The 14,000-nt window shown below is 37.7% G+C and overlaps 1 protein-coding gene across 1 annotated transcript in view; it reads left to right on the top strand.

The window, feature by feature from the left end:
• The window catches only part of LOC129220759 (piezo-type mechanosensitive ion channel component-like), a 146,524-nt gene that overhangs the window by 31,178 nt on the left and 101,346 nt on the right, over positions 1-14,000 (top strand). The window contains exon 2 of the mRNA XM_054855188.1: positions 12,375-12,446. Within this exon, the coding sequence (XP_054711163.1) occupies positions 12,375-12,446 (72 nt within the window). The remainder of the gene's footprint in view (positions 1-12,374; positions 12,447-14,000) is intronic.

The following is a 14,000-nucleotide window of genomic DNA, read 5'->3' on the forward strand; positions in this document are numbered from 1 at the left end:
GCCCCCTCAAAAATATTTTTGAGAGGGCTCAGGCCCCCTCAGGCCCCATGGAGTCGGCGCCACTGAGTGAGACTACCAGCGTCCCTGGTTCAAGTCAAAATGCATCATTATGCCTATTTAGTTCTAAAGGGGCTGCCCTAAGTGCTCAACTAAGTACCCCCCCCCCCATATTTGTGTAAATAATATTATTCAATGGATCAAAATATCAGTTTTACAGGTGATAAAAGAATTTTATCATTATTATAGTTACATATTATGAATTACCTTTACGAATTTAGCAGCTGGCAACTAATTTCCCTTTTAGTGCTTCCCTATGTTTAACTATGAGTGGTCCTCCCAAGGTCCTCTTTTTGATTCGAACTGGTCCTCTTTAGTCCCCTTTTTGATTGAAAATGGTCCTCTTTTACCCTTTTCTGAAGCTAAAATGTGTTGGGAGTCCTGCATTTCTTTCTTTCATTGTTTGCCACTCTTGTCGATGCATTGACGTTGGAATCTTCTCTATCGTTGTTATGCCAAACAAAAATCGATCGGTTTTACAAATTTAATAAAGAACCGCTGTCTTGGAATATGTCTAGCTTAATTTAAAATAGTACGTTTTAGACAGTTTAAAAGAATGCATTTCGCTTAGTGCAACTCTATTTAAATCCGTCAGTCAGTTTATTAAGCTAAAAGCAAGTTTTTAATGCGATGCAAAAGTAATTAATTCAATTTTCATCAGACGCTTAACAGTTGAAACATTATGTTGGCATATGTTCTTGGTCAAATAGTAAATTCTCCAGGTGACATGTCTGGTGTCTCCAGATTTTCACGGCGGCGAAGTCAGTCGAGGAAGAGACAGAGAGCCCTGTGACACACCCATGAAACCCCGATTTTACTTTTTTCAAGGGAGTGGATTAAAAAACGTATAATACGAGAAACTAAAAAACGGGAAATATATAGCAGCAAAATTCATGATGGGACCCAATGAAAAAACGATAAATGCGTGAAAAACGTAGATTTGGGAGACGTAAAATCGGGATTTCACTTAATATTAATTATCGAAGTAAAAATTCGAAATGAAGCCCAGTGGCTTAGGCGTTTCTACTCCGCAGACCTGGGTCTGATTCCCGGGTTGAACACTTTCGACTCAGCCTTTCGCCATCTTTAGTGGGTCAATAAAATGAGTGAACTTAGAAACTGAATATTGGGATTTTTTTTTTTTTTGTTTTCATTCGGCGGACCTGCTAACCGGCCTTGTACCCCATAGCCCTCGGTCGCGAAAACTGAGTTGAGCACAGTAGGCCTTAGCACTCATTGGCTGTTGCACCACAGAGCTCAGTTAAAAATCTGAAGTCGAATATTGACGTCTAATATCCGACTTCTTTTGTTGAAATAAATATCTGTGGGATTCATTAACTGATAAGTTGCTATCACAATTTTTTTCTTTGCTTAAGAGTAAGGAAGACTCGATAACATGGACCCCTCACGACACCCATCATCGCTCCGTGTGGCCAAGCACGGATACAGAGGGAGATGATGTAAAACTGGATTTTGAGGACTTCAATTGCGATAAATTACCGGAGGACAGAACCCAACCCCCCTCTCCCAGAACCCTATTTTTGCCTGATCCCTCTAAAACCCCATTTATAGCCCAGAACTTCTGTTTATGCCTGAGTATTGCGCTTGTGCCGTACTGATGACTATATAGTTATCGGAATTGTCGGCTCATCCTCATATATATAATAGCGAATGATCGAGTAACGCTCCTGACGTCATCAACAATGAAACTCGCACCACAGTATGATAACTTGCTAATATTTTTTGGTAATGTTTGACATGCAGGGAAATGATTTATTTCGACGAGGCTGAACTGAATCCGGTAACTTACTGTTTTACTGGTAAGACAGTCATTTTAGGAGAATGGAGAAACGAAAAAGTGGTCAAAAATGAACGCTATCCACTGTAGTTTAGTGTTAATCCTCTGGAGTAAGGGTTAAAATTTCAATTATCAAAATATCACCAAACAGGCAATTGCTTCCTTAAAATGTAGAAGCAATTTTCACCCGTCATACCTTGACGGGCTACTTTCTAGTCATTTAAAATGACCGACTCCTTCCAAAACCAGAAGCTGGATCCGCCCTTGCAAGTAGCACAATTGAATTGCTAATGTGCCTACTTTGGAAATTCCTGGGTTAGGAGATTGCATTTTGGTTATTTCATGCCAGATCTCCTCTAAAATCTTGATACATCTTTGTTTTGGTTTATAAAATGTTATTAAAGTACAAAATTTGCGAAATTATTACAGGCATGTCTTTTGGAGTTACAAGGACTCTGTCTTTCAATGTAGAATTAGCTTTGAGTAGGCTGCAAGCAGCAGTGCTTAAACTACGTTAAAATTTTTTATTTATGTAAATTTTCGGAGTACCTGCCCCCCTCCCCCTAAAAATCAAAATTACCAAACACATTAGAAATTATTCCTTCAGTTTTATAGATGTGAGCTTGTAGCATGATTTCCTTAATTACAATAGCCTAGAGAACAAGCATGTTATCTTCCAAACTTCCTCTTTATTTCAAAACTCGGAGAAGTGTAATAGATAAGAAAAACAAATGGATATAAGTAGAGCTTGCTATTTTATCATTATTAAAAAATATCTTTTGTGATAGCGGCCCTTTACATTGCTCCGACTCGTTTGCTGTTGGCGATTGTTCAGGGCTTCTTCGTTTAATACATTTTATTCAATTTTTGTCTGCCGCCTTGTTTGATTTTCGTGAGGCCTTGTTGTTTCCGCCAAAGATCCTTACCTTGCTTATGAGTGCTTTGAGTTGATAGCTATTCATGAGCATTTGCTGACTGTAGCATAACTGTTATAATCGTTGGCGTATTCAAGTTTTTTTTTAAAACCTGTCACAAGAAGATTAAGGGTTCGTAGCAGAATTCTTGTTTTTCAATTTTGAGTGCAATTATAAATTTGTTTTTATATTTCATATTGGAGCCCTTTGCTCCTGTTTGGCATAATTTACACAATATTTTAGACCAAGTGATTCAAATTGCTTTATAACGTTCTGATTGGCAATTTAAAATTATTGCTAGCAGTAATAAAGCAACACAGCATTTATGTAATGACTGGAAAGCGTATGTCTAGGGGCGAGGTAGTCCGATTGGTAAAGTACGGAACTCGTAGTCGAAGAGTCGCAGGCTCCGTACTGGGCGGTCGTAGATCCCTGAGTAAGCTAATATTTTCTGATGCACGTTAAATCTGTCGTGGTCACAAATCCTTTTTAGGTCCCATTACAAATCGTTAACTTTTGGGGTTCTAGATCAGGAGATCGGACATCTGGATAAAACTTTCGAAATTTCGATAGATGGTGATTTAATATTGATTTGCCTGGACACGTAATCAGAGTCTTTATTCATCCTTAGACATTCATTGAGTTTAAATCTTGGTTTAGTGAGAGTCTTAATTTTTGAACGTCTATATCGTTAAACAACGTTCTAATAACAATCTTCGTAGTGCATAAATAATTCTTCAGGCAAAATAAGCAGATGCTGGTAGAGAGAGTAGATCTTCATCGATTTGTTGCCAAGATGCTGAATTCATATTGTTCGAGTTCCCAACCATATGAGTTAAGTCTCAGGTCTAACTACACACTCATGATGATGCTGTTGCCGCTAAACTGAACTTGGCATTTGACATGATTCAGTCGGTCATGAAACGTTCCCTAGAACAACAAGGTACGTTCATTGAGTTTCGAGATCATGACACTAGATTCATCACTCTATAGACCGAGTTTCATCCACTAATCTAAAGATAGGTCTTGCTCAGTTGTTTTTCTACTGACCTACAGTCACGCATGGCAATGAACTCAGCCGATGCACTCAGCACTATTACAATGGATACTTCGCATTGTTCGCAACGATGCACTTGGCAATAAAATCACATTTTATTTTTTATCTTTTGCTTTCATTGTTTTACTGTTTTGTGACATAGCTAGTCAATATTTGAAATTTTCGTTGATCGCTATCAACGATGAATTTGAAAGAATGTTTAAAAAATTCAATCATTCTCAAGTGTTGTATTGTCTGATCAAAGACAAAATTACGGATTCCAAAGATTGAAAATTTTGTTTACGTATTTTTTTTTACAACAACTAGGGGACTCACCCCCGAGGATTGCTTCGCAACCTTATTTGATTCGCAGAGATTTAAATCGACAGTTAAATAGAAACAAATTAAATACGCATTATGAGCTCCTTTTTTTTTTTTGGAACATAAAGCTCCCCTTCCCCGGGTTTCAAAATAACTTGTAACAACTTGCAGTTCTGTAAGGGCTAAGGGGCTCCTGAGCATTGCAAAACTGCAGTTTTGTGCGTTTGAAAAGTCGCTTCCATATTCGTGGTCTCTAGTAATATATTTTGCTCTTTAGCTCGGGGCTTGAATTGAGTTGAGCCTAAGATTATCCGTTAAAATCGAAACCCTTAAAGTTTGCGAATAAGAAAGAAAAAACATGCGAATAGAAAAGACGTAACTATGGCAACGCCAAATAAAACATCAATAATTTTAATGGATGTGAGATTATCCGAACTGATTTTTAACGCCTTGTAACTTTTTTCCTTTGGAGATAGAATCTTTGTTTTTCGACCATAGGTCGAGTTAGATCTGGAATTAAAAACGTCGCTCTTTTCAGTGGTGTCAAAAAGAAAACTGTGGGACAATTCCTTCTCTTTTTGCTCATAGATTCAATAAAAAAAGTAGTGCTTAAATTTTAGCTAAGCCTAAAACAGTTTGAGCAGCTAAAGACGCAAATAACTCTCTCCGTATTTAAGTTAGATCATTGAAATAAATTATGTAGAACGCGGAAAATTCTACCCTTTCCAACGATATCTAATATAAATGTATGCAAGTAATTTTTCACTCCTTTAATTGGCAATAGGCAATTTACGCGATTTTTGAGCTTAAAAAGTTAATTACAAAAAATCTAATTCGAATTTTAAAAAATAAAACCCCAGGTGCACACCCCAGGGGCTCGAAGTCATTTTGTACAAAATTTCAAGGCTGTAGGTGCTATGTGGTTTCCTGGACGCAGGTCCGCCACAGACTTCCTTCCAGAATTTCTTAGAAATCTTACTTTTATCTTATTATAAAGAGCGAGGGCGGAATTTTGTGTGTTTATATGTTCGAGATAATCCCTGGAACCACTGCACCTATTTGAAAAATTCCTTCACTATATGAAACGTGGTTTCTGACCGAGTGGCATAGGCTATAATTCGAAAAAAATTCGATAAATAATTTTTTTTTTTAATTAGGTCAAAATTTCACATAAATTCCCGAATATGGGAGTGAAGCAGTACTTGCACCTATTAATATTATATGTCGTTGAAAAGGTTAGAATTTTCCACGTTCTAAACAATTTGCTTCGATGTTCTAACTTAATTACGGCTGGAGTAATTTGCGTTTTTAGCTCGAACTTTTTTTAGGTTTAGTTGCAGTTTAGGCACTACTTTCTTCATTAAATCTATCAATAAAAAGTGAAGGAAATGTCCCACAGTTTTCTTTTTGACACCATTGGAAAAAGCGACATTTTTTGTTAAAAACTCCCAAAAGGCATAATGAAGAAAGAAAGACTAAAACGAGTCTAGATGTGGATTAAAATATATTTGAAGAACTTACGATGTCTTACAACATACCGTGCTGCACAACTCACGCAGCAGGTGAAACGGAACAACAACCAACCGGTGTTGCCAATTGAGTATAACAAAGATACATAATAAAACTCACGATGCCAATCAGTTTCAGCAACAAATGAAAAATACTAAAAACATAAATATAGTGTGAGAGGTATATATTTTTAACATGCTCCCTTGCCTATCACACTAGATACAACACAATGAAAATAAAACTTCTAATTAAAAATACAACCATTAAGCAAAAAAATACTGACATGGCAAACTCTAGGTACTACAATTTAAAAAGAACACACTTCAATACACTTTTAACAGAAATTAAATTTAAGAAAATAAAAAGTATTTTCATAGCTGCAAACTCGGTCCATGGTTGCAGGACTTCAAAAGAATTAATAAAAAAAAACCTAACAAGTCATCACATAGTTCAAATGACTCAATGTTCCTTTGGAAACTTGTTTTGTCATGGCATCTGCCACATTTTCCTTTGTGGGTATATGCTCAAACTTCAATATATTACTGGAAACCAGGTCACGTAGAAAATGGTGTTTGATATCTATATGCTTACTTCTTTCTGAAGTCACTCTGTTGTTCGCAATGAATATTGCTCCCTGATTGTCCACATTTACAACTTGAGGTGAGGCAAATAAGCGGCTACTTACTACCTCTTTTACCAAGCTATTGAACCACAAGATTTCTTTTGCTACGTGGCACATGGCCACATATTCGGCTTCGGTGGAGGACAAAGCAGTGATGGTCTGCTTTTTGCTAGACCAAGATATTGGTCCTCCAGCAAGTAAAAGCATGTATCAACTGAAGGATTTCCTGTCGGTCTTGTCCCCTCCCCAGTCGGTATCCGAGAAGGCAAGCAATCCTTTTCCGGTTCTTTGGAACTTCAATTTCCGAAACTTAGTACCCTTGAGGTATCTGAGGATATGCTTGACTCCTCTCCAGTGCTCTTCCATCGGCCTTTCGTTGAATTGGCTCATGTATGTACTTGCATATGCGAGATCAGGTCGTGTGCCGCAGGCCAAGTACAAGAGGCTGTCGACGGCTTGTCGATAAGGGAAGCTGGCCCCCGTTTGCTTCGATTCCGCCCCCTGCTGATCATCGGGCTTGCAGTACTTGATGCTTGGGTCTAATGGTGTAGCAGCTGGTTTTTCATCACTCATCTTAAATGTGTCTAAAATTTCAGACACATAAGCAATTTGATCCAGCGTGATCGACCCATCTTCTTCTCTGTTAATCTGCATCGACAATATTTGGCTGGCAGGACCTAGGTCTTTTGCAGTGAACTTTTCTTTAATTTTTCCTTTGAACTTGTTTATTTCTTCTATGCCGCCAATGATTAGGAGGTCATCAACATAGACTCCAATTATGATGTTTCTCTCATGGCAAAAATAGATACAAGGGTCTGCTTTAGCTCTTATTAATCCATAATCGATTAGGAAGTCATTCAAACAAGAATTCCACACTCTTCCCGATTGTCGAAGACCATATATACTCTTTTTCAGGTGGCAGACAAGGTGCTCTTTACCTTTTTCAATGCATCCATCAGGCTGTGCCATATACAGGTCCTCTTCTAAAACGCCATTGAGATAGGCAGCTGTAATATCCATTTGATGGACTTCATAATCCTTTTCGGCAGCTGTTGCAAGTAACAGTCGAATGGATTTAAGCTTGATGACAGGCGCAAAGGTGTCTTGGAAATCCTTGCCAGATACCTGAACACAACCTTTTGCAATTACTCTGGCCTTGAATTTTGTTCGTTTTCCAGATTCATCCTTTTTTCTGCGAAACAGCCACCTGGACGGTATTATCTTCACGCCTGGTGGTCTCGTGGTGAGTTCCCACGTTTGGGCTTGAGTGAGGTTTGCAATTTCTTCATTCATTGCCTCTCTCCACATGTCCGCTTCAGGGGATTGCATGGCTTCAGTGACTGTCACTGGGTCTCTCTCATCATGGAGTGTCTCTTTGGCATTGTAGAGATAGTAATCCGAAAGGTGTTTGGGAAGATTCACAGGCCTTGCACCTATTCCCCTCTTGCTTCCACTGCCCGAACTGCTATTTGACGCTTCAGTAATAACATCATCGTGTGTGTCATGCACTTCTTCAATAGTATTTCCAAATGATTCATTTAAATCTTCACACTTGTCATCTGGGACGTCTTCTATCTGTTGAATCGAGCACGCTTCAGTGCATAAATCCTGTGATTCTTGATGATTTAAAGGCATTTGGTTTCCTAAATTTAAAAGATCAACTTCTTCTTCAGATGTATACATGCAGTTTTCATCTAAGCTTTCAATGCTAAGAATGGCTTCTTCTGCAGTATCATTACAATTTTCCATCTTCAAGGGGAAAACATTTTCTTCGAAGATCACATCTCTGCTCACGAAAAACTGTTTTTTCTTCAAATCATATAGCTTATAGCCTTTGACTCCAGTTGGATAGCCAACAAAAACGCATTCTATAGCCTTTGGGTCAAGTTTGCTTTTCCTTGAATGTGTGCGAGTATGACTCCATGCCTTGCATCCAAATACCTTGAGGTGATCTACTTTACTTTCAGCGCTTGACCAAACTTCATCGGGGATCTTGCCATTTATTGCACAGGATGGTCGCTTGTTGTTTAGGTAGGCTGCAGTAGCTGCTGCTTCGGCCCAAAATTCATGGCCTGCTCCGGATTCAATTAGCAAACATCTTGTTGTGTTTATTAACGTCTGATTCAATCTCTCCGATTTGCCATTTTGCTGAGGTGTTTCCGGCACTGTAAGTTGTCTTTGGATCCCATGCATGGTGAGGTACTTGTCCAAACTTGCATTCTTGAACTCTCCCCCATTGTCACTTCTCAGAATCTTGATCTTCTTGTTGTGGATGTTTTCAACTGTGCGGCGGTACTCGTCAAATTTTTCCAATACTTCTGCTTTGGCCTTCATAGTATATAACGTAGTATAATGTGAGTAGTCATCTGTAAATGTGACAAAATAGCTTGAACCTCCAAGAGACGAAGGGGAAATCTTGCCAACAACATCTGAGTGTATTATTTCAAGGAGATCCTTGGCTCGTGTGCTGGCAGACTTTGGAAACTTTTTCCGCTTCATTTTCCCTTGAATACAGACGGTGCAAGGTGTATTTGCCGATTCTTTGTCTTCTTCAAGAGAATCCAAATTTTTGATGGCACTGTAGTGTGGGTGACCGAGCCTTCTGTGCAACAGTTCAGTATTTTTAGTTCTAGTCATACAGGCAGTTTCTATCTGTTCTTCAATGATGTAAAGTCTTCCTTTTTTCTTGGCTGACAGGAATATTTTTCCCTCGCTGTCGATTATTTTGGCTTTGCCGTCTGCAAATTCCACTTTAAAGCCTTTCTCTTCTATTCTTCCAATAGACAGTAAATTTCCTCCTAGCTCTGGGACAAATAAAACATCTTGAATGGTAATGTTTCTTCCTTCGTTTTCTTCATGTATGCAAAATGAAATATTCCCAATCCCACTGACTTTTATTCTTTCAGAATTAGCCACTTCAACTTCAGATGCATATTTTCTCAGACTAAGGAATTTTCTTCTGTCAGAAGTCATGTGTTCTGTGGCTCCGCTGTCCAGGATCCAGAGTAGGGGGTTCACTGATGCCATATCATTTCTTGCAGAAAGTGCACTGTCTCTTCTTTGTTCTCCAGTTTTGGAATTATTTTTATTTCCTTTCTGTGAATTGCAGTTCTTTGCAATGTGGCCCCATTCTCCGCATGAGAAACACTTAATTTTCCTTGGTTTGGCTTCATGTTCTTCTACTGGTTTTCTTGATGACGACCTTCTTTCATTCTTCTCGTTAGGTTTCCACTAGGGGGGGTTGTAGTTTCTTGTATGGAGTGCTGCTTCTTCGTGGTAAAAATTCTCACTTCTGTTTACTCTTTTTTCCTCTAAAAGTAGTTTTGATTTCACCATTGAGGTTGATAGGTTAACTTCGTCTTTCTCTAAATTTAGAATCAGATTTTCGTATTGCTTTGGCAATCCAATCAGCATTATTAATGCCACTTCCCTATCTGTAAAGGCGTAGCCTCCGCTCGCAAGTTTTCGATGAATGTCCATTAGTCGACTTAAATAGGTGTGCATTGTTTCATTATTTTTCATTGTTGTATTGAAAAATTCTTTCATCAATTGTATGGTGTGCAGCAGTCCAAACTTAGTGTGGATATCTTTCAATGTATTCCACGCTTCTCTCGCGCTGTTGCAATCGCCGATGTCATCGAGAAAATTGTCTTCAACAATTAAAAAAAGCAGTGTTAAAGCTTCTTCATTTCTTCTAGTTTGGTTGTTTGTCATTTCATGACCGTATCCGGGCTCAACCGCCTCCCAGCAGCGTTTTTGCACCATCAGAGCACGAGCTCTAATTGACCAAGAATGGTAGTTGTCAGAATTCAATTTCGGCAATTTATGCTCGTCGGTAGCCATTTCTTTTTCAGTTCCTTCTAATGAACCTTCAAATGAAAAAAAATACGATGACCAACTTCTTCAAAAACGAGTTAAATTGCTTCTTCTAAAACCTTACTTCGGGAATCGCTGCTAGTTAGGCCTAGTTCTCGCATCAGTCGATCGTTCGTCGATCCTCTCCATTTATTCCAAGAGCGTTCGTGCTGATAACGTGTTAAAAACTCCCAAAAGGCATAATGAAGAAAGAAAGACTAAAACGAGTCTAGATGTGGATTAAAATATATTTGAAGAACTTACGATGTCTTACAACATACCGTGCTGCACAACTCACGCAGCAGGTGAAACGGAACAACAACCAACCGGTGTTGCCAATTGAGTATAACAAAGATACATAATAAAACTCACGATGCCAATCAGTTTCAGCAACAAATGAAAAATACTAAAAACATAAATATAGTGTGAGAGGTATATATTTTTAACATTTTTTACTCCAGATCTGACTCGACCTATGGTCAAAAAACGTACCTTCTATCTTTAAAGGAAAAAACGTTACAAGCGTTTTTAAATCAAATTCGAAAAATGTCATTTTGTTTCAGGTTGTCAACCATTTTATTTTCGCGTTTCCACGGTTACGCTTTTTGAATCCATTGTTTCTTTCCTTATTTTGCCTTTCATTTCTTAAATTTATTTTATTTCGTGTTTCCATGGTTACGCTTTTGAAATCCATCTTTCGCATTTTAATTTCTTAAAAGTATTTTAATATCTGTCGTCATTGTTTGGAAGGGTAATTTTGCATGGTGCTTTTTTTTTCTTTTATTCAAGTCTGATTGTTGAATATATGTCACTTGACACAATTTTTATGCTCAAGGTAGACCTGGCAAAGCCGGGCAACGCAGCTCTTAAATATATAAAGATTTGAAAGCTTTTGTTAATGTGATTTTATACCTTTTTGTTTGTTTGGCGGAATATTTATTATTGCTAAAGAAAAAACATCCGCTTCAAAAACATCCGCATGCAAAAGGGCTGAGATCCGGTAGCGTGGTCGCTTGGCGCATTAGCGCTGAGCAGTTCAGTCTAGGATTATTGTTTTAAAGCAACCGTAAATGTAATTCATTGTTTTGGCGATTTGTTTTGGAAGAAAAGAAACTTTTGGTTTGTTTTTATCCGAGTGAAATGTACGACACTTTCTTCTTTTTTTCTGACGATGATTTTTGAAAGTTCCACGGGATGTTTTTTTTTTCCGTTAGACGGATGGATTATGATAGCGTGGTTGCTGGGCGAGTTTGGTGATAAACAATAGAGTTGCGGAACTATTTTTACATTTGAAAGATATTTATTTGATGTTTTTTTTTTTTTTTTTTTTTTTGTTTATTTGGCGAAATATTTTAAATTGCAGTAAAAACCGCTTCACTCGCTAAATAGAGGTTTAAAGCAACTGTAAATCTATTTTAATGATTTGGCGAAAAATTTTAAATTCCAAAGAAACTTTGTTAGGGTTTTTTTTTTTTTTTTTTGAAAAGGTGTGTACGCATTTTAAACAAAGAAAAATGATTATTTCACATCAGAAGAGGAGGATTGTCAATTGTTTTTTATTTAACGGACTTCCATTAAATTTTTAGCACGGGCATCGCTGTGCGGGTACTGCTAGTTTACTATAAAGAGATACCCTTTAATTATCAAACATTTATAACTAAGTCAACAACTTTAACAGCCGATCACAGAACATTGCCATTTTCCATATTTGTTAGTAGTAGTTCATGTTTCTAGCTCCTTTAAAATTAACTACTTAGAATTCCTTTCCATTATTTGTACTTTGGCAAATTCTGAGACATAGGTTAGCTCGCAACATCCTGGCTGAACCAGAACCTATATACTTTATTCTGGTAAATGCAGGTCCGTCATTTAGGGGAGTCAAGCGGAGGTCAATTGCCTCCCCCCCCCTGTTTTGAAAAATTAATACTGGGGGTGGTTTTTGTTGCTTTCTGGTAAAATATGCATTGAGTTTTGTACCTCCCCCCCCACGAAAAAAAATCGAAATGACGAACCTGGGTGAATGGTTACTTTTATTTATGGATGATTTAGAAGTCGGAGTTAAGAGCAACATAAATTAAGGGTTGAGGCGCAAGTGAATAACAGTTGATCTGACCCCTACCTTTGAATGGTCCGATGTTAACAAGGAATATCAAACTGACCCCTACCTTTACAAGTCGAGTAGTTATTTATTACTGTTAATTAATTCAGATAAATAAAATTTTGATCTAAATCGTATGTTATATTTGTGTTCATCTTTTTCAGCTGCTGTGTTCAGAATCAATTTCTTTTCCTTTGTGTACCTCATCTGTCTACTGATAAATCCTCTTTTATCAGGTAAGTTGCTTTTCTTTTAGGTCTTTATCAGTTTTCTTTCCTAAGCAGCAACTGCAACTATGGATTGTAATTATTTTTTGTTTCCTGACATGAATGCCTTGTTTTGCGGAGCAGGTTTGCTGTCAGAGGGAAGTTAAAGGTCAACCTCCCCTCGGAAGAGGGGGATGGGTTGCACCACGTACTTGTATTTTATTACGTTGACTGTGTTGCAACAATTTACAAAAGTAGAATAAAGCTTACAAAATCAGACACATCATAATCAATTCAGTCATCCCATTCTCTTTATGGAATCGAAACACTGAAATTCTCGAAATCGTCAAAATAAATTGCGACGTTTGGTTTCAATTCCAGGAATTCTGATTGGATGACTCTGCTTGAGATTAAAAATTGGAAACTGACTCCTTAACTTCGATGATCTTAGAGAGTCTTTAACACCTCTTTTAAATTTCCGAAACAGAAGTTTTAAAGACTCAATTTTAAGCTACCTAGAGATATTAGGTAGTGGGGAGGAAGAGGGAGGGGTAATTACGATTGTCCCTTAAAAAAATTTTGAAATTGAAATTTTAAAGACAAAATTTTGAGCGATCTTAGGTTGTAACATGGTGGAGGTTCGGGCGAAAATTTAACGAAATTGGAGCTCTAAAAACTCATTTTAGACTATCTTTTAAAATCGACTTTCGTGACTCTTACTTGGATTTTCCACCAAAAAACTTGGGCTCCTGTAGCGATGAACATAATGGGTCACTCTCTCTCTAACATGGCATCTCCCCTCAATTGTGAACAAGTATATCAAGTAAAGTGGGGAGTAAGTATGCATGCTGTATTATTGCTGGACCTCATTATAATACTTTCTTTCCACATGAAGTTGTTTTGTCGAACAAGCCGTAGTCAGACCTTTTAAGTAAGGTCTGGGATGCCCCCCCCTAATGGCGAAGATTGCGCCAATAAATTTTTTTAGGGGGGTTGCTTTGAAGGGTATTTTTTCAGGGGGGGCTTGGTGGTATTTAGGGGGTGCGTCCTTGCTGTGGGAATGGATGGGCACCTCTGGATAAAGTGATGGGGAACATTACCTGTTTTCCTTAGTGTAAATGCAACTACAGTCGACTCTTGAGAACTCGGAGCCTTACTCGAATATCACTTTATCTGGAAGTTTTCATTCAGTCCCAAAACAATTTAGTGTTTTCAATACAAAGTTGTCTCTATATCTCGAATGTACTCCTTTTATGTTATAGTTTTTACGAAGGTTTCGTTTCCATTTTATGCATTAAAATGCAGTCAAAATTTGAAAAGAAGTTGTTTTTCTCCTTTAACACCATTGTTTTGTTTATCATCTTGTGGGGGAGAGATAATTTATTTACAAAAATGTTCCTTAATGCGCACAGTGTTGCAAGATATCTTGAAAAATATCCGATTGGGCTGCTCTTTGGCCATGTCTGTCACCTAAAATTTCATTGCTGACTAACTTTGAAAAACTTGAAAAATTGGCAAAAGTGAAAAAGAGTAGAATTTTTTTTTTCAAAAAATTGTGCTATTTGGACAAGACGTTTAAAAGCA

Source organism: Uloborus diversus, chromosome 4, assembly GCF_026930045.1.
Source record: "Uloborus diversus isolate 005 chromosome 4, Udiv.v.3.1, whole genome shotgun sequence".
Taxonomy (NCBI): domain Eukaryota; kingdom Metazoa; phylum Arthropoda; class Arachnida; order Araneae; family Uloboridae; genus Uloborus; species Uloborus diversus.